Source organism: Lepidochelys olivacea (assembly GCF_965140295.1).
Source record: "Lepidochelys olivacea isolate rLepOli2 genome assembly, chromosome: 1".
NCBI classification, from domain to species: domain Eukaryota; kingdom Metazoa; phylum Chordata; order Testudines; family Cheloniidae; genus Lepidochelys; species Lepidochelys olivacea.
Window position 1 is genome coordinate 70,155,598 of NC_140411.1, and position 21,715 is coordinate 70,177,312.

General features: G+C 46.9%; 1 protein-coding gene across 4 annotated transcripts in view; it reads left to right on the forward strand.

Annotated features, from left to right (window-relative positions):
• TDRD3 (tudor domain containing 3) overlaps positions 1 to 21,715 on the forward strand; it is a 314,042-nt gene that overhangs the window by 83,702 nt on the left and 208,625 nt on the right. For 2 of the 4 annotated variants that reach the window (XM_084632730.1, XM_084632729.1), the window contains exon 2: positions 5,525 to 5,609. The exons of 1 other annotated variant lie outside the window; for it this stretch is intronic. In XM_084632730.1, the coding sequence (XP_084488856.1) occupies positions 5,525 to 5,609 (85 nt within the window). Of the gene's footprint in view, positions 1 to 5,524; positions 5,610 to 21,715 lie in introns of those variants that run through there. One more of the 4 variants, XM_084632732.1, reaches the window with a different exon arrangement.

The following is a 21,715-nucleotide window of genomic DNA, read 5'->3' on the forward strand; positions in this document are numbered from 1 at the left end:
TTTCTTCAGGGGACACTCAGAGGAGCCCATTCCTGCTGGGCTGTTTGCCTGTGGCTAAACAGAAATGTTCCCCGCTGTTAGCCACAGGGAGGGGGGAGGTTTGAGGGGGTAGCCACGTGGTGGGGGGAGACAAAATGCGACCTTGTAACGAAAGCACATGTGCTATGTATGTAATGTTAACAGCAAGGTTTACCCTGAAAGAGTGTAGCCACTGTTTTATAAAATGTGTGTTTTTAAATACCGCTGTCCCTTTTTTTTTCTCCACCAGCTGCATGTGTTTCAATGATAACAGGATCTTCTCCTTCCCAGAGGCTAGTGAAGCTTAGAAAGAAAAAAAAATGCACTCGAGATGAAATGTTCTCCGAGCACATGCTGTCCTCCCACACTGACAGAGCACAGACGAATGCATGGAGGCAAATAATGTCAGAGTGCAGGAAAGCACAAAATGACCGGGAGGAGAGGTGGCGGGCTGAAGAGAGTAAGTGGCGGGCTGAAGACAGGGCTGAAGCTCAAATGTGGCGGCAGCGTGATGAGAGGAGGCAGGATTCAATGCTGAGGCTGCTGGAGGACCAAACCAGTATGCTCCAGTGTATGGTTGAGCTGCAGCAAAGGCAGCTGGAGCACAGACTGCCACGACAACCCCTGTGTAACCAACTGCCCTCCTCCCCAAGTTCCATAGCCTCCACACCCAGACACCCAAGAATGCGGTGGGGGGGCCACCGGCCAACCAGCCACTCCACCACAGAGGATTGCCCCAAAAAAAGAAGACTGGCATTCAATAAATTTTAAAGTTGTAAACTTTTAAAGTGCTGTGTGGCATTTTCCTTCCCTCCTCCTCCACCCCTCCTGGACTACCTTGGTAGTCATCCCCCTATTTGTGTGATGAGTGAATTAAGAATACATGAATGTGAAGCAACAATGACTTTATTGCCTGTGCAAGAGGTGATCGAAGTGAGGAGGGTGGTTCGCTTACAGGGAAGTAGAGTGAAGCAAGGGGCGGGGGGTTTCATCAAGGAGAAACAAACAGAACTTTCACACCGTAGCCTGGCCAGTCATGAAACTGGTTTTCAAAGCTTCTCTGATGCGTACCGCGCCCTCCTGTGCTCTTCTAACCGCCCTGGTGTCTGGCTGTGCGTAACCAGCAGCCAGGCGATTTGCCTCCCACCCCGCCATAAACGTCTCCCCCTTACTCTCACAGATATTGTGGAGCACACAGCAAGCAGTAATAACAGTGGGAATATTGGTTTCGCTGGGGTCTAAGCGAGTCAGTAAACTGCGCCAGCGCGCCTTTAAACGTCCAAATGCACATTCTACCACCATTCTGCACTTGCTCAGCCTGTAGTTGAACAGCTCCTGACTACTGTCCAGGCTGCCTGTATACGGCTTCATGAGCCACGGCATTAAGGGGTAGGCTGGGTCCCCAAGGATACATATAGGCATTTCAACATCCCCAACAGTTATTTTCTGGTCCGGGAATAAAGTCCCTTCCTGCAGCTTTTGAAACAGACCTGAGTTCCTGAAGATGCGAGCGTCATGTACCTTTCCTGGCCATCCCACATTGATGTTGGTTGTCGTCCCTTGTGATCCACCAGAGCTTGCAGCACTATCGAAAAGTACCCCTTGCGGTTTATGTACTCGGCGGCTTGGTGCTCCGGTGCCAAGATAGGGATATGGGTTCCGTCTATGGCCCCACCACAGTTAAGGAATCCCATTGCAGCAAAGCCATCCACTATGACCTGCACATTTCCCAGGGTCACTACCCTTGATATCAGCAGATCTTTGATTGCGCGGGCTACTTGCATCACAGCAGCCCCAATAGTAGATATGCCCACTCCAAATTGATTCCCAACTGACCGGTAGCTGTCTGGCGTTGCAAGCTTCCACAGGGCTATCGCCACTCGCTTCTCAACTGTGAGGGCTGCTCTCATCTTGGTATTCATGGGCCTCAGGGCAGGGAAAAGCAAGTCACAAAGTTCCATGAAAGTGCTCTTACGCATGCGAAAGTTTCGCAGCCCCTGTGAATTGTCCCAGACCTGCAACACTATGCGGTCCCACCAGTCTGTGCTTGTTTTCCGAGCCCAGAATCGGCGTTCCACAGCATGAACCTGCCCCATTAGCACCATGATGCATGCATTGTCAGGGCCCATGCTTTCAAAGAAATCTGTGTCCATGTCCTGATCACTCACGTGACCGCGCTGACGTCGCCTCTTCGCCCGGTATCGCTTTGCCAGGTTCTGGTGCTGCATATACTGCTGGATAATGCGTGTGGTGTTTAATGTGTTCTTAATTGCCAAAGTAAACTGAGCGGCCTCCATGCTTGCCTTGGTATGGCGTCCGCACAGAAAAAAGGCGCGGAACGATTGTCTGCCATTGCTCTGATGGAGGGAGGGGCGACTGACGACACGGCTCACAGGGTTGGCTTCAGGGAGCTAAAATCAACAAAGGGGGTGGCTTTACATCAAGGAGTATTTCAGGCAGGACTTCACGGAGGGTTCCAATAAGAAATGGTGCACCTAAGTTATTGTTCTTATTGGAACAAGGAGATTAGCCTGGCCTCTGATTGATACATGGCTCGATTTACCTCGCTGCACCTTCTCTGTGAGTGACTGCAGTGTGACCTAGAGAAATGAGTCCCCTAGACAGGGGAGGGGGGAAGCAAATGAGTACAAAACAAATCTGGTCTATTTCTTGTTTTGATCCACTCCATCTATCTTTTACATCTTTGGCTGGCAGCAGACGGTGCAGAAGGACTGCATGCCATCCACATCTCATGGCTGCTCGACAGAAGATGGTACAGTACGACTGCTAGCAATCCGTATCGCCTGCCTGCTCACCATAAGACGGTTCAATAGGACTGACTGCAGGACTAAAGAGAATGACCTGGTCAAGTCACTCCAAATTTAGTCCCTGCGCCCATGTCTGCCCAGGCGCTCCCAGCCGACGTGGCCAGGAGCACCTCGGACACGACAAGGACGGCTACCAGTCGTACTGCACCGTCTGCTGCCAGAAGGCAATGGGTTGCTGCTACTGTGTAGCAATGCCGTACCGCGTCTGCCAGCACCCAGGAGACATAGGGTGACGGTTACCTGAGCGGGCTCCATGCTTGTCGTGGTATGGCGTCTGCACAGGTAACTCAGTAAAAAAGGTGCGAAACGACTGTCTGCCCTTGCTTTCACGGTGGGAGGGAGGGAAGGGAGGCCTGACGATATGTACCCAGAACCACCCGTGACAATGTTTTAGCCCCATCAGGCATTGGGATCTCAACCCAGAATTGCAATGGGCAGCGGAGACTGCGGGAACTGTGGGATAGCTACCCACAGTGCAACGCTTCGGAAGTCGACTCTAGCCTCGGTACTGTGGAAGCACTCCGCCGAGTTAATGCACTTAATGCACTTAGAACATTTTCTGTGGGGAGACACACACTCGAATATATAAAACTGATTTCTAAAAAAAGACTTCTATAAATTCGACCTTATTCCATAGTGTAGACATACCCGGTGTCTTTCTGGGGGAGGGGAGGGGAAATATTCTGGTTTAGTGAGTGAGTTCAGTTGACACCTGGGTTAAGTGATCAGTACCTCAAGTCTTATGATCCACTTTGTAATCCTCATTTTAGGGTGAGACATTCAGTGGTAGAGCAAAGAATACCTTTTCAGTAACAGTTATCAGAAGTGTACTACTTGATGCAGGGGAATAATGTATGCTGCTTAGGAAAATTTCAGGTTCTAGTGCGTAATTTTTTTAGTTCTTCAATAGAGAGAGGGTTTCTCTTACTAGGAAACAGTTGAGCCACTATCTGGAAAGCACTGCTTCTAAGCAAGCAACTTTTTCTGTTTTCATCTGGTAGCAACTGGTAGACTATATACTTCTGCATTGGTTCCCAAAATTTATTTGTGTGTGTGTGTGTGTAAATTATACGGTATAAAACGACTGACAGAATTATAACTGGTAGAGTTAAAACTGAATTTAGTATTCACTGTCCTGACGTTTGAGGAAACATACAATCATCCTTAATGTTGCAAAAAGATTTTTCTTTTGGATAACTGCATTCGTAGTCTAAGAAGATCCACCAAAAATTAGACACATAATATTTTTACCCTGTTGACTGCTGTATGTTTCTGTTAGCTTCCCTCTCCTATTTTCTTTCATTTTGCCTCATTAAGAAGATAGTTTTCACAAATCTTGAGTTTGTTCTAATTCTTCTTTTAGTTATGAAAGCTGATCAAAAAACAGCCAGGGGGTGAACTTCGTAGAAGTTTTTTGCAGATATGAAAGTATTTTTCATTCTGTTGTCATAAGGTTTTTTTTTTTTTGGGGTGCAACTTTCTAAGGAGTTTTTGTACAATTTTTTGTTGAAATTGGAAATTCCAAAACTGAATTGTGATAAAACTGATCAATCAAAATTGGCAATACAAAATTAATTGTGTGTGTAGCACAAAAATGAGAATATTGCAGAACAGCTGCCATTTTTAATTTAAAATTTCTGTTAATTCGAAGAAAACATTTTTTTTATAAAATCTCTTTTAGGAAAGCTAAAAAGTTGTCATATTTTTCATTAGAAAAATTTTGTCCAACTTGAATAGTTGTCAGTTAACATCTTTGGGAAAAGCACTTTATCTTCTCCAGTAACTGAACTTAGCTGACCACTGTGTTCTACTAAACCTGGGCGTAGGCTGTCACTTGTTTGTGTGGATCGTGTCATCTTTGTTTAACATTTACAGAAAAAATAGTCTCTGCCTTGTAACAATCTTGGGGTTCATTAAATAACAAACCAGTGAATGACAAAGCAATAAAACTTTAATAAAACAAACTGGAGAGCTTCTGTAGTGAGCTGCTCCACACACAGCCATGTGGTGTTTCCAACAACTGCTTCCAGGGCATATGTCCACACCCACAACACTGTCCCTATGAGGGAGTGTCTCCAAATCACAATCTTTCATAAATATATCTTTGCATGCCTGTAAGAACTTATTAACTAGTGTCTCGATCATTCACTTGGATCTGTTCAGATAGTGTTGCTGTAGATTTCAGTTGGATGCTACAGGTGCAAGGATCAGCTTATTTTTCTGCCTGGGTCTGAATGCCTAAGTTATGATGAGGGAAGGAGATAAGACCGTGGATAGGTAGATGAGGGCCATGGTGCAGTAATTTATACGATAAATTGGGAAATTAGTGTATGCATCTAGGAGTTCACATAAAGATAATTAGTAGTTTTATATATAAATCTTGAAGAGAAGGAGAAAAAGGAAGTAGGAATGGCAGAAATGATCAATAAGGGAACCGCCCACATAGAGGCAGTGTGAAGGAACTCCTCAACTGAAGGAATCCTTTCATCTGTCAGTTGTTTTCTAAACTGCATTGTAAGAATACAGAAAATACAGAGTATTACATATATTCCTACTGAATAAGCCTGAAGTCCTGCCATTGTGGTTACTTAAGGAATCTAAAAGGAGGATTAACTAATAGCTTAGTCTAAAATGTGTTTCAAATACCTTCCTAAAATAACTTCATTTTGTTTTAACAGGTATCTTTCAGATGAAGGAATTGAAGCTTGCACAAATTCTTCTGACAAAGTCAATATAAGTGACGTTATCCTGATTGCCCTTAATGTAGGTTACGGTTGTGAAATTTTTGAAAAAATCTTATCAGATTGTTCAGTCTCTACATGTTGCACATAATACACAATGTTTTTATTTCCATGTGTTGTTAAATTTAGTATATCTGAATTAGATGTCAGAAGTGCCATCTTTGCCAGGCAGTGATTTTCTTAAAAACTTCAAGCTAAAGGAAATTTTTTAAAGCATATTTCGTCATAGAAAAATATGTAGTGTTTCTTTTTTAGCTGGATGTTCATTTATTAAAAAACAAACATCAACACCCAAAATACATTACATTTTATGAATGCATACAGTCATGTAAATATAAATACAAATATTAACTGTTGTGGTAATTAAGGTATTTCCTTGGGCACTTACGGTAGCTCAGGCTTGAGATCCAACATGCCTTAAAAGTGATATGATGTAGAAATTAGACTCTTATCTATTTATGTATTTACAAAGATACAACTTGGAAGCAAAAAGTGTACTGTTGCAGGTGCTTTGTGTGTTGGCCCTGCAATAAAAACTAGTTAGCAAATATTATGCCCATGTCTGTTTTGACAGCCCTAATCATTCCAAGTTAGTTAAATGAAAAAGGCCACAATTGAATTGAATGCTTTAAATTTTGGAGGAATAGTTAATAGCATCCTTTGTTAAGGATACTGCTTTATGATATAAATATATTCAAAAAACCTTGCGGTGCTTGAAACTCTTTTACACATACTGTTCTTGTATTACAACTTTTGTAACTCTGTGCTTGTAACTTTTATGCATATTGTTCTTGTTTTGCATTCCATCCATGGACTGTATAAAGAAAGAAAGGCATACCTGAAGATGCTTTATAGAAAACAGTATAAATACAACATAATTATGGCACTAAATAAATGTGCATTTACTGAACTAATCTGGATCAATAGTCTATCTATTCCTGTCAGCATGTGGATAAAGAAATATAAATGCTGTATAAATAACTCAGCCACATCTTACTCATTTATCTTTTTAGAAGATGAGAAAAGTAGATATGAAATGTTTAGAAAAGTTGTTCAGAAGTCAAATTAATTGCCTCCTCAATAATCATGATGGAGATGATAATCTGGTTTCCCCCCAGGTTATAAATAACTCTTCAAAGAATAGAGATCTTCTAGCTAGGGAAAGAGGCCTGTCAATGTGTCTAAGTTAGCATTGGTCAAGAAACTTAGGACCTTACTTGGAATGTGACGTTTCAGAGTAGCAGCCGTGTTAGTGTGTATCGGCAAAAAGAACAGGAGTACTTGTGGCACCTTAGACACTAACAAATTTATTTGAGCTTAAGCTTTCGTGGGCTACAGCCCACTTCATGGGATGCATGCAGTGGAAAATACAGTAGGACGATGTTATACACACAGAGAACATGAAACAATGGGAGTTGCTGTGCACACTATAACGAGAGTGATCAGTTAAGGTGAGCTATTACCAGCAGGAGAGAAAAAAAACAACCTTTTGTAGTGATAATCAAGATGGGCCATTTCCAGCAGTTGACGAGAACGTGTGAGGAACAGTAGCGGGGAAACATAAACATGGGGAAATAGTTTTACTTTGTGTAATGACACATCCACTCCCAGTCTTTATTCAAGCCGAATTTAATGGTGTCCAGTTTGCAAACTAATTCCAATTCAGCAGTCTCTCGTTGGAGTTTGTTTTTGAAGTTTTTTTTGTTGTAATATTGCGACTTTTAGGTCTGTAATCGAGTGACCAGAGAGATTGAGGTGTTCTCCGACTGGTTTTTGAATGTGTTAATTCTTGACGTCTGATTTGTGTCCATTTATTCTTTTACATGGAGACTGTCTGGTTTGGCCAATGTACATGGCAGAGGGGCATTGCTGGCACATGATGGCATATATCACATTGGTAGGTGTGCAAGTGAACGAGCCTCTGATGGTGTGGCTGATGTGATTAGGCCCTGTGATGGTGTCCCCTGAATAGATATGTGGACACGGTTGGCAACGGGTTTTGTTGCAAGGATAGGTTTTTCTTCGAGTGCTGGAATCTATATAGATTCTAATTAGGTGTGTGCGCGCTGTGTGCATGATCATCGGAAGATTTTTACCCCAGCAACACTCGGTGGGTTGGGTGAGGCGCCCCCTGGAGTGGCGCCTTCATGGCGCTGGATATATGCCCAAGCTGACCCATCGCCCCCTCAGTTCCTTCTTACCGCCCGTGACGGTCGTTGGAACTGTGGAGCGCAGCGTAGCTGATCTCCACTCTCCCTAGCTTTCTCTCTAATTACCTGTTAATAGTTGTAATTCATTGTTAATAGTTGTTTATAGTTGTTAGTAGTTTGTTAATAGTTAGTGTAGTTAGATTAGTGTACTTAGTAGGGTGGAGCAGGGTCTTCTCCCCTCTCCCTCGTCCCGGTACCGGGGCCCCTGCCGGGGTCTCCAGGCTTCAAACCCTGCTCGGCTTGCCTGAAGCCGATGCCAATGGGAGACCCCCACGACTCTTGCCTAAGGTGTCTGGGGGAATCCCACCAAGCGGACAAGTGCCGCATTTGCAAAGCCTTCAAGCCGAGGACCAAAAAGGAGTGGAACTTTAGACTCAAGCAGCTCCTTATGGAGGTGGCACTTAGCCCGGTCCCTTCCTCCATGCACTGGGACTCGGCGTCGTCTTCAGTGTGGTGTGCCCCTGCGGCACCAACTGGTCCAGCACCGCGTTCAGACTCTGCTAACGACTCGCGGCGTCAGGCCCCCCCGGCACCTCCACCACCACGTCACCGGTCCCTGTCTCCGGGCCAGAAGAATAAACAGCCCAAGCAGGTGCCGACTGCTTCTTCTTTGTTGGTTCGACAGCCACTGACGCTTCCTGCAGCCGGAGCTGTGTCCATTGCTGGAGCGCACAGGACAAGTAACAGCTCCTGCACCATCGACTCCGGTGCTGCAAGGGCCGTCGAGTCTGGTGCATGTTAGCTCCCCGGTGCACACAGCCATCGAGCTAAGGCTTCACTCCATGCTGGAGACCTTCTCTACAACGCGGGATTCGATCACGCTCACAGAGCCGACTCCCCTGCAGCCAATGGCACCTCCGGTGCGGGTGTTGTGGTTGAAGGGAAAACCGTCCCTGATATGACCGCTGTCGCCGAGTGAAGCAGGGCAGCACTGGTCCCAGTCCCGATCTTGGTCCCAGCACCTTTCACGGCATTGCTCGCAGTCCTGGCACCAATCCCATTTTCGGCGCTTGTTGTACTTGCAACACTGCTCCAGCTCGCGAAGATCCGAATCACGGGTACAGCCGGTACCGACTGGACTGTCAGCACCGCTCCTGGTACTGGTCAGAGCAGCGCTCGACCCGGAGCTGATCCCGGTGCTGGTCTCATCGAAGGTCACTGTCGAGATCCAGATCAGGCTCCTGGTACCGATACGACCGCAGGCACCGATCAACATCTCGGTACCGTTCTACATCTCGCCACCGGTCCCCGGCACCATGGCACCGTACAGCACCAGGGGACTCTGCGCCGACACGTGTGTCACCTCCTTTGCTGTCTCGCTCCGCCTCCACATCGTCACGCTCACAAGGTGGCCACCATGCCCAGGAGCAGGGTGAGGATGGTGCAGGACAGTGGCTGGATGAAGGCCAGGATCCGGGCCAAGGAACTCCACAGTGGTCTTTTTGGGCCCCCCGGGCATACCATCAGGACCAAGGGGTTCCTTCGGGGGCTTCCCGTTCTGCCCCTTTGGAGCCCCGAGTACCAGAGGTCACTGTGTCTCGCCCTTCCTAGGGGGTTCTGAGGGGACTGCTCCAGCACCAACACAGGCCCACACCCCTCGCTTGGTGGACCTTGGGCAACAAGTTCTTCCACATGAGGACCCCACACAGGATCCCTTAGTCCCGGGGGTATCTTCCTCGTCCTCGCCTGATGAGGCAGTGGCAGGGACTACGGGTTCGAGCCCTTCTCCTATGGACCTCCGCGCCCGCCAGGAGCTGCTCTGCATGGTGGCACGCAATATGAACCTCCAGGTAGAGGAGGTGATGGAGGTAGAGGACCCGGTGGTCGACATTCTGTCCATGGAGGCACCGTCCAGGGTGACCCTCCCAGTCATATGGACAAAAAGGCCAATGCCAAGACAATCTGGCAATTGCCAGCCTCTATTCTGCCTACTGCCAAGGGAGTGGAAAGGAAGTACTTTGTCCCCTCTACACGCACCCCCAACCTTGTTCCCTTGTCGTGGCTTCAGTCAACAAGAAGCAGTGGCACGGTCAGCAGGCCCCGGTGCCCAAATCAAAGGATGCTAGACGCCTAGAGTTGTTTGAGCGCAAGGTGAACTTGGCTGGAGGCTTGCAGCTCAGGGTGGCCAACCAGCAGGCACTCCTGAGCAGATATGCTTACAATTTGTGGCACTCTATGGAGAAATTCAAAGAGTTGGTTCCACAGGAGTCCAGAGAGGAATTTGGGGCTCTAGTGGAGGAGGGTAAGAAGGTGGCCAGAACCTCCCTGCAAGCCTCTCTTGATGCAGCAGACTTGGCGGCTAGGACCCTGACCTCAGGCAAAGCCATGCACCACATCTTGTGGCTGCAGGTCTCTGGCTTACCACCAGAGTTACAGCAGACCCTCCAGGACCTACCTTTTGATGGCCAGGGCCTATTCTCAGACAAAACAGACTCAAGGCTGCAGGGTCTGAAGGACTCGAGAACTATTATGCCCTCTCTGGGATGCATACCCGAGTAACACAGAGAAGGCCCTTCAGACTGCAGCCTACCCTCCCCCTCGGCCAAGACAGGACTTCTTTAGAAGACGCGGCCGAGGTGGTAGAAGAAGACAGACTGGCCACCAAGCCAGCCAAGGCCAGGGCCCTCCCAAGCCATCGCCTGGGCCTAAGCAGAACTTTTGAAGGTGCGCCCGAGGATGGAGCACCAGTCTCCATTCAGGATCCTTCCCCGCCTTTCCAGGATTGTCTCTCCCATTTCTTCCGTGCGTGGTCTCACATAACATCAGATGGTTGGGTCCTTCGCATGGTGGAAAGGGGTTACTCCCTTCAATTTGCTTCCCCCCCCCCATCCCATCCCTCTTCAGGGACCCTTCTCACGAGCACCTCCTTCTACAGGAGGTCCAATCACTCTTAGCTGTGGAGGCGATAGAGGAGGTTCCAAGAGAGTCAAGGGGCAGGGGTTTTTACTCCTGCTACTTCCTAATCCCCAAGACCAAGGGCGGGCTTCAGCCCATCCTGGACCTACGGGGACTCAACAAATACATGGTTAAGTTCAAGTTCCACATGGTCTCTCTAGGGATCATTATTCCTTCCTTTGATCCTGGAGACTCGACATGAAGGACGCGTACTTCCACATTGCAATCTACTCAGCGCACAGACGCTTCCTTAGCTTTGTGGTCAATCAACAGCACTTTCAATTCACCGTCCTTCCTTTTGGCCTATATGTGACCTCCAGGGTGTTTACTAAGTGCATGGCTGTTGAGGCTGCCTCCCTTCGTTGACAACGGATCCAACTGTTCCCATACCTCGACAACTGGCTTATTTGGGGCTGCTCCAGGGATCAGATGCAGTCTCATGTCCAGCTCACCATGAACATGTTCAATCGATTGGGCCTCCTGCTCAATGTCGCAAAATCTACTCTGGTACCAACCCAGAGGATAGAATTCATCGGAGCAGTCTTAGACTCAGGCCTAGCCTGAGCACTTCTGCCGGAAATACGCTTCCAATCCCTGGTGAACATCATCCGCAGCCTGCAAAACTTCCCAACCTCGACCGTGAAAACATGCCTATGCCTCCTGGGACATATGGCCTCTTGCACATATGTGACCATGCACGCCAGGCTATCAACAGTATACCGCACAGGTCGGCACAGCTTGAGCACGGTGGTTACTGTACTGCCATGGATATTGGCCTCTCTAGACTGGTGGGTGGACCCCAAATCAGTGTGCGAAGGGGTGCCATTTCACGCCCTGCAGCTCTCTGTGTCCCTAATCACGGATGCATCATCCCTGGGATGGGGAGCCCATCTCGGGGTCCTCCGTACACAGGAGCTATGGGTGGCAGGAGAGTTATCCCTGTACATCAACGTACGGGAACTCGGAGCTATGCGCCTGGCGTGTCAGGCATTCCTGGAGCTCATTCAAGGCCGTTGTGTTGTAGTCCTCACAGACAATACAACGGTCATGTTTTACATCAACAAGCAAGGGGGAGCCCGGTCACCCCCCCTCTGTCAGGAGGCCACTCATCTGTGGGAATTCTGTATGGTCCACTCGATCCATCCGGTGGTGTCCTTTCTCCCTGGAGTCCAGAACACCTTAGGGGGCCACCTCAGCAGATCATTTCAGACTCACGAGTGGTTGGTTTGCCCGGACGTCATCCACTCTGTCTTCCTGAAGTGCGGCTTTCCCCTGATATACCTATTTGCCTCTCACGAGAATCAGAAATGCAAGTGTTCTGCTCTCTACGAGGACACTCTCCGGGTTCCCTGTCCGACACCTTCCTCATACAGTGGAAGGATCACCTGTGCTATGCCTTCCCTCCATTCCTGCAAGTCCACAGGGTCCTGTTCAAGCTGCGCAGGGACAGAGCCCATCTGATTTTAGTTGCCCCGGCATGGCCCAGGCAGCACTGGTATACCACTCTCCTAGAGCTGTCGGTGGACACTCCCGTTCCACTCCTGCTGTAACCAGACCTGATCACTCAGGACCATGGAAGACTGTCATCCCGACCTGCAATCTCTCCTCCTCACAGCGTGGATGCTGCATGGCTAATTCAATCTGAGCTGTGCTGCTCTTGCTTGGTACAGCAGGTCCTTTTGGGTAGCAGGAAGCCCTCTACCAGGTCCACGTACATAGCCAATGGAAGCGTTTTTCCTGCTGGTGCGCTCAGAGTCATATGGCCCCCCTACAGGCATCAGTACCTATCATCTTGGAAGACCTCCTGTCCTTAAAACAGCAGGGCTTGGCAATATCATCTGTCAGACTGCACCTGGCAGCTATTTTGGCTTTCCACCCAGGCGAAAAAGGGCGTTTGGTCTTCTCCAATCCCATAGTCAGCAGATTTCTCAGGTTGGAGCGCCTGTTCCCATAAATTCGACAACCGGTCCCTATGTGGGATCTTAATCTGGTCCTCCCCAAACTAATGGCTGCCCTGTTTGAGCTGATGGCCACCTGCTCGCTCCTGTACCTTTCGTGGAAGACAGCCTTCCTCGTAGCTATCGTTTCGGCGAGGCATGTCTCTGAGCTCAGGGCCACTGTATACGGTGTTCCATAAGGACAAGGTACAGCTGCGACCCCACCCGGCCTTCTCCCTAAGGTGGTGTCTGCCTCCCATCTCAACCAGGACATCTTCCTCCCCGTCTTCTACCCGAAGCAGCACGCCTCTCGACGGGAACAACAGCTGCACTCCCTGGACGTTTGCAGGGCCCTCGCCTTCTACATCAAGCGAACAAAACCTTTCAGGAAAACGCAGCTGTTTGTTGCTGTGGCAGATCAGATGAGGAGCCTTCTGGTCCCCTCCTGGATCACATCATACATCCGTGCGTGCTATGACTTGGCTGGTGTCCCAACTACGCACCTTACCGCCCACTCCATGTGGGCTCAGGCTTCATCTTCTGCTTTCCTGGCACACGTACCCAAAGAGGAGACATGTAGGGGAGCGACTTGGTCATCGGTGCATACCTTCACTGCCCATTATGTGATAATTCAGCAGTCCAGGGGTGATGCTGCATTTGGTTCAGTGGTCCTTCACTCCGCGACATCTCTCTCCGACCCCACCTCCTAGGTAAAGCTTGGGAGTCACCTAATTGGAATAGATATGAGCAAGCACTCTAAGAACAAAAGACGGTTACTCACCTTTGTAACTATTGTTCTTTGAGATGTGTTGCTCATATCCATTCCAAACTCGTCCTCCTTCCCCTCTGTCGGAGTAGCCGGCAAGAAGGAACTGAGGGGGCGCTGGGTCGGCTGGGGCGTATATCCGGCGCCATGAAGACGCCACTCCATGGGGCGCCTCAGCTGACCCACCAAGTCTTGTTGGGGTAAAAATCTTACGACGATCATGCACACGGTGCGCATACGCCTAATTGGAATGGATATGAGCAACACATCTCGAAGAAAAACAGTTACAAAGGTGAGTAACTGTCTTTTCCTGGGTTATTACTTTTGTTTTGTGGTGTGTGGTTGCTGGTGAGTATTTGGTTCAGGTTGTGGGGCTGTCTGTAAGCAAGGACTGGCCTGTCTCCCAAGATCTGTGAGAGTGATGGGTTGTCCTTCAGGATAGGTTGTAGATCCTTGATGATGCGCTGGAGAGGTTTTAGTTGGAGACTGAAGGTGATGGCTAGTGGCGTTCTGTTACTTTCTTTGTTGGTCCTGTCCTGTCGTAGGTGACTTCTGGGTACTCTTCTGGCTCTTTCAGTCTGTTTCTTCACTTCAGCAGTGTGATATATGTCATCATGTGCAAGCAATGCCCCTCTGCTATGTACATTGGCCAAACCGGACAGTCTCCGTGTAAAAGAATAAATGGACACAAATCAGACGTCAAGCATTATAACCTTCAAAAACCAGTCGGAGAACACCTCAATCTCTCTGGTCACTCGATTACAGAGTTAAAAGTCGCAATATTACAACAAAAAAAACTTCAAAAACAGTCTCCAACGAGAGACTGCTGAATTGGAATTAGTTTGCAAACTGGACACCATTAAATTCGGCTTGAATAAAGACTGGGAGTGGATGTGTCATTACACAAAGTAAAACTATTTCCTCACGTTTATTTTTCCCCGCTACTGTTCCTCACACGTTCTCGTCAACTGCTGGAAATGGCCCATCTTGATTATCACTACAAAAGGTTGTTTTTTTTCTCTCCTGCTGTTAATAGCTCACCTTACCTGATCACTCTCATTATAGTGTGCACAGCAACACCCATTGTTTCATGTTCTCTGTGTATATAAAATCGTCCTACTGTGTTTTCCATTGCATGCATCCCATGAAGTGGGCTGTAGCCCACGAAAGCTTATGCTCAAATAAATTTGTTAGTGTCTAAGGTGCCACAAGTACTCCTGTTCTTTTCTTGGAATGTGAGAGACTCTGTCCCCAGGCTGAGCAGGGACTTGAATTTAGATCTCCTATATCACAGATGAGGGCCCTAACTGCCAGGCTGTAGTCGGTCTCTCAGTCTCTGCTGCTGCTGTTACACTTCGTATAAATAAATGTTCATTGAGTGAGGGAGAGGCTGAGGCCTTTTCTACACTACAGAGTTTTGTCTATCTAAGTTATGGTAATGATCAAAAAAGGTATAATTACATTGCTTGTGCATGTTCACACAACGCTCATTCTGTCAGCAGAGTGGGTCCACAGTTGGTGCTCTAGCTCTGACAGAGAGACCAGTGCACTATGGGTAGCTATCCCACTGTGCTACTCGCCATCTTCTGCAGGTAGGAGTTGTGGGAGGGTGGAATGGATCACAGTGCATCATTGGTGCAGGCTCAGCATCCCTTGATCAGTTTTTTTTTCTGTCCCATCATTCCATGAGTGTCCGACTCCATTTTGCGACATTTTTCAGCGGCCCCTGTTTACTGTACACCCACCATCTCTGTCTGAAAGGATGGATCCTGCATTGTTTTCTACTGTTATGGTCACTGTTATGAACACATTGCGGCTGGTCATGCAGTATATCATGAACAGCCAATCTGAACAGGAATCAGAGGTACTTCACCTGCTCTGTACCATGGAAAGATACAACACCAGATTACTTTTTGGCATTCACGGAGCAGCTGCACATAGTGGACCATCGCTTTTGAGCTTGGGAAACAAGCACTGAGTGGTGGGATCACATTGTTATGCAGTCCTGGGATGACGAGCTGTGACCGCAGAATTTTCAGATGCGGAACGCCACCTCCCTGGAACTGTGTGGAGCTCACCTGAGCCCTGCACCGGAAGAACACAAAAATGAGAGCTACCCTCTTGGTGGAGAAGAGCATGGCGATTGCCACGTGGAAGCTGGCAACTCCAGACTGCTACAGGTTGGTCATGAATCACCTTGGGTCGAGAGGTCCACCATTGGGGCTGAGTTAACGCAACTGTGCAGAGCAATTAATTGTATCCTGCTACAAAGGATTATGACTCTTGGCAATGTGCATGAAATAGTGGATGGCTTTGCAGCAATGGGATTCCCTAACTGCAGCGGTGTGATAGATGGTGCACGCATGCCAATTTTGGCCCTAGACCATCTTGCAACAGAGATCATCAATAGAAAGGGGTATTTCTGGATGGTATTGCAGGAGCTTGTGGATCGTCGTGGCTGTTTCACTGATATCAATGCAGGATGGTCATGGAAGGTGCATGACACACACATCTTCAGGAATACTGGCCTGTACAGAAAGCTGTAAGCAGGGACTTTCTTTCCAGACCAGAAGATACCAGTGGAAGATGTTGAAATGCCCATAGTGATCCTCGGAAACATAGCATACCCTTCCTTCCATGGCCCATGAAGCCTTACACGTGAAACCTTGAGAGCAGCAAGGAGTGCTTCAGCAATAGGCCGAGCAGGTGTAGATGACCACTGAATATGTCTTTGGCAGATTAAAAACACGCTGGCGCTGATTTATAGCATGTTAGACCTAAATGAAGAATATAGTCCCATGGTCATAGCAGCCTGTTTGTGCTCTCCATAATATTTGTGAGGCTAAGGGTGAAAAGTTTACCCTGGAATGGAGTTGGATGCGGATTGCCTGGTGGCTGATTTTGAGCAGTTAGATACCAGGGCTATTAGAGGGGCACAATGGGGAGGTTATTTGAATCAGGGAGGCTTTGAGGCACCATTTTGACAATAAGATCCAGTTATGTGCCATTCTATACAGCACTATGCCATGCTTTGTTAACTTGCCACCGTGCATGATAACTTTGATGATTACTGACCATGATTTGTACTCAGGAAATGATCAAATTGCTATGGTGTATTAATTCCATCAGCATCCATCATGTGTAGGAGACACACAGAGATTGGCCAGTACCTCCAGGAAAGTTTCCTAGAGAGCTCTCTGGAGGATTCCCGTGAAATCTCAGTGTGCATTAACACACTGTTCCATTGCACTGCTTAGCTGCACAGGGGGAATGTGAAGCACACACCAATACAGCTAGTCTTGTACATTTCTATGCCTTCACGCACTTCTATAATTTAAAAAGCAAAGGGCAGCTATACCTCATGTAACCGAACAGCAACAGCTCAAAAAGGTCACTTACCAGAGCTTTCCTCTCTTGCATCATGCTCCCCAGAGACAGACTGCTGGGACTGGCTAGGCCTCTTTAGAGTGGAAAGGAGGTTCTGACTCGCTGCGCTACCAGATGACCCTGCCGTATGCTCTGCATTGTCTTGCAGCTCGATCTTCTCGTCCACAACTTTGTCCTCGGGGTTATCTGCTGCCTCCAGCCCTGCCAGAATATCCAGGGGGCTCTTGGTGGTGGAGGTGGGGTCACTGCGGAGGATGGCATCCAGCTCCTTATAGAAACGGCAGGTCTTCAACGCAGCACCAGAGTGACGGTTACACACTCTTGCCTTCTGGTGCACCTGCTTCAGGTCCTTGATCTTTACATGGCACTGATGTGTGTCCCATTTGTAGCCCTTCTCCAACATGCCACGAGAAGTTTGATTGTAGGTATCAAAGTCCCTATGGCTGGAGCGGAGCTGGGACTACACAGGCTCTTCTTCCCTCAGCGCCAGCAGATCCAGCAAGTCAGGTGTGCTCCAAGCAGGAATGCGTTCAGTGCCTGGAGCCAATATAGTCAATTGAGAAGATGTGATATGAGCTCTCCACACTGAGCAAACAGGAAGTTGAATTTCAAAAATTCCTGGGCCTTTAAAGGAAGAGGGAAGAAGCCTGTGTACCTGGGTGCAGGGCATCTGAGTTTGAACCGCTGAGTGATCAGGGTGGGCATTGTGGGATACCTCCCGGAGGCTATTTGCAGCAATATAACTAAGCGCAGTGTCTACACTGACACTTTATCAGTGTAACTTTGCTGAAAAAAGTTCTCTCGTCAAGGTGGTTTTAGTTTGTTGGAAAAACAGGAGAGTTTTGTTGGAGGAAGGAATGTTGTAGGGTGAACACCTCCACTGTTTTGTTGATGAAACCTGACTTTTGTCGACTAAACTGTGTAGTGTAGACAAGGGCTGACTCTCTAGCCAGAGATTGGGGTGTTCAGGTGGAAGGTGGGAGACACAGATTCAAGCCCTTGCTCGAACTAAATATGTATTTATACAAAGTTGAACAGCTTCAGCAGGAGAGAATGAGAGAGACTTATCACTGTGACAGTGGTTCCCAAACTTTTTCATGCATGACTCCCTTTGGGTTCATTTGCGTTAACATAACCCCTAGGAGCAGTGGTGCCAATTCAGATATTTGGTGGTGGGGAGGGGGGCGGGGGAGCAAGGGATTTTTCATCCCTGTTCGCTCCTTCACTGTCGCACTGTCCTGTTCTCACCACCTCCTGGGATCCTCATGAGAGAGTTGCCATCATGGGCAGGAGCACACGGGCTGGGCACCCCCGACCCCAGCTGCAGTAGCAGCACAGGTTCCCCATCCCTCCCCGTGCTGCAGCTTCCCGCCAAACTGGGGCGGGGGTTATTGCAGCACTGCTGGCCCATGGATTCTGCTGCCAGCAGCAGGGAACAGCCTCTCCACAGTCAGCTCTGTGTGTCTGTCTTCCCCGCTTGGGACAGAACCATGAATAGTCTTCTGCCTCTCCCCATCCTTAAATGGAGCTCCTGGCCCCTGCCTACCCCTTTTCTCTTTACTTTTCTCTGGTGGCTGGAGGAGCTGCTGCTGGGTTCCAGCAGAATGGCCTGGCAGGTGGAGTGGGATCTGGGTGCTGGCCATGCACCCTTCAGAGCCTCTGCCTTCCCCATCTTTTTACCCTTCCTCCTTCAAACCCCTATGGTTTGAAGTCTCATAATCCCCTTGATATCCTTTCATGACGCCCATGGGATATCTGTTCATAGTTTGGGAAACACTGGCCTATATATAGGTTGGTGGTAAGACCCTCACCTGGAATATGGGAGAGCCACGTTCAAGCCACTGCTCTGAATCAGGCAGAGCAGGGAATTGAACCTGGATTTCCCACATCCTGAGTGAGGGCCCCTAACCACTAAAAAAAAAGGCTGTTTGTGGGATGGATGTCTGTCTCCTGGTTTTTCATTGAAAGATCTCTGTTTCATCCTGATGCGGAACAGGGAACTTTTTGGAATCTCATAACTTTATATGGGATGGGAAAACTGTTTTGCACCCAGCAATAGTTTCATTGTTCATTAGTCATCTATATCTATATTCTTCCAAAATATCAAAATACTAGTGAGGGAGAGGTCTCACCTGTCCTTTGCTTACGTTAGTGATTGGAATTTTTGAGTCATCCATATCTAACTATCTAAAATCCAGTGTGAAATTCTTCCTAGTCTGTACAAGCATTTCCATTGTACCATTTTTATGTAGAACCCAGAGAAAATAAAAGAAGACACTCAAACCCTCATGTTTTGTGGTTTCCCACAAAATCAACAGAGAAAAAGACAAAAATTTCGTGTCTGAATTTGTAAAGATGTTTATCGCAGATCCTAGTTTTGTGTGCCTCAGTAGAGATTCCCTATTTATTGCATCAGGAAGGAAAGCTTTAAAGCATACATCCCTTTGCTCCTTTTAATTTTTGTGTGTGTTTTAGTCCTAATACCTTTTAACATTTTGATAACTAAACTTTAACTCTGCCATTTAGCCTAAAGCCCTGGGCTGTCATTGAGTAGACTTGTGAGTTGCGTTGAGCAGAGGGTTGTGAAAAAAGCAGAAAAAAATCTATAAAGAAAAGAAATTACCAAGGAAAATTTAATAAACACTATGTAGCACTTAATACTTTGCATTCTAAGGGCTTGAAGTGCTTTACAAGGGATTGTAAGAATTAATGTAAAAATATGGCATACAGGAGACAGTTAAATGATTTGTCGAAGACCACACTGAAAAAGATTCTTTTGTAGAGCAGAGTCATGCATGTTGGTTGGCTCAGTTTAATGGATGTGGATATGAAGAGAGTCAACTGTATGTCTCTCCTAGGTTCATGCTAAGGCTAAGATTTGATCTCCTGTACAGGGCTGCATATCTTAAAAAAGTAAAATCTGATTTAGAGCGTGCACATGTAAACTCTTCATTCCAAAATACATGGCAAGGTGTCAGCACAAATCTGAGAATATGCTCATAGATTCGGAGATTCTAAGGCCAGAAGGGATCAATGTGATCATCTTGTCTGACCTCCTGCATAACACGGACCATAGAACTCTCCTGAATTAATTTCTGTTTGAACTAGAGAATCTCTTTTTTTAGAAAAGCATCCAATCTTGATTTAACAATGTTCAGTGATGGAGAATCCACCACAACCCTTGATAAGTTGTTCCAAGTTGCACCAAACCTAAATATTTTCCCTTTAAGTCATGTCGGAGTGTTTTCAATATTTAGGAGCTGTGATAGCCCCACAACTTATTTTCCTTTGCCAAAGCAACGTTGATCCTGTAGTTCAGCTACTCCACTTGCACATTTGATTCATGGTTTGGACTTTCATTATTCTTAGGGAGACAAGATGGGTGAAGTAAAATCTTTTATTAGAACAACTTCTGTTGGTGGGAGAGAGAAGCTTTTGAGCTTAGGCAGAGCTGTTCTTCAAGACCTGAAAAAGAGCTATTTGTAAGTTCGAAAGCTTGTTTCTCTCACCAACAACAGTTGGTCCAATAAAAGATATTCCCTCTTGTCTCTCTCAAATCCTGGGACTGAGAGGGCTGCAACAACACTGCATACGTGATTTTTAGGGAGCATTGAAAAACAGTGTTTATTCTCTCAGAAACAAAACACACCTGCATTCTTGGGTCTTTGATCATCGTTCTGACTTCCCACTACGTAGTATTTAAAAGATTCATAACTTAAAAAAAAAATTTATGCAAATGAATACCCTGTTTCCATTAGTTATCTTTTTCTATAACTCGCTATCAATAGGCTGCTAGAAAAGTGGGTGCAGGAAAATCCTACTGTTTGATTTACTACTATCAAACAATACTTACTCTTCCAAATTGTGTCAGATTTTATGTCCTATAGTACCATGTTCAGGTAAAATGACTCCCAAGATAAACCACACACTTTAAGGCCCAGATTTTCAAAATATGCCATATGCTTGTTTATGAACTTGTGTGCTCATTTGAGCATGCATAGATGGTTATGGAATTTACATGCCGGGGCATGTTTGGAAGAATTAATATTTAAAAATCAGAGTAATTGCCAGGTATTACCTTGCATTCATACCATGAAATTACATGCAGGAGCTAATACTGACGAGTTCCAGTGTACGTATATAGTGAGATTTATTTAAGTTTTACAGTCTATATAGAGTTGTCATATATTTTATGTGAGTAGCTGCAGCCTGCATTCATTGTAGACCCAAAATTCCCACTGAAGTCAGTTGAAATTTTGGGTACACGGGAATACAGATTCTTCTTTGAGTAATGGTGCCTGTCGGGATTCCAGTTTTGGATGTGCATGCGCCCCATGCACTGGAGCTGAAAAGTTTTTGTAGCAGTGTCTGTTGACCCACACATGCATCGTGTATCTCCTCGTGCTCCCAGGTGAAGTTATAATAGACCATGCAGGTTGACGCCTCTCCGGTTCCCTCTTTCCGTTGCATGGCTGGAGTTGGAACCCTTATTCCTCTGCGCTCTTAGTGATTATGCTAAGAGAGCCTTTCTTATAGTTAAAAAAACAACAAGGAGTATGGTAGCACCTTTAAGACTAACAGATTTGTTTGGGCATAAGCTTTCGTGGGTAAAAAACCCACTTCTTCACATGCATGTAGTTTCTTGTAGTTGTATATAGTTCTTCTTTCTTTTTTTTTTAGTATAGATAGTTTACATAGTTGTGATAGTTAGTTACTTATAGTTTTCCTTGGTCAGGGTTTGACTCTCTCCTCCTTCTGGGAACTGTGTCCTACAATCCAGGGTTCAAGAACTGTGTTTTGTGCCCTCACTCGTTCTCCATGAACAGTGAGCACCAACGCTATCTCTGCTGCCTCGGGGAAGCCCATGTCACTGCTCAGTGTGCCATCTGTAAGACTTTGCTGCTGTGGACCTGTGAAGCGTGACAACTTCGCC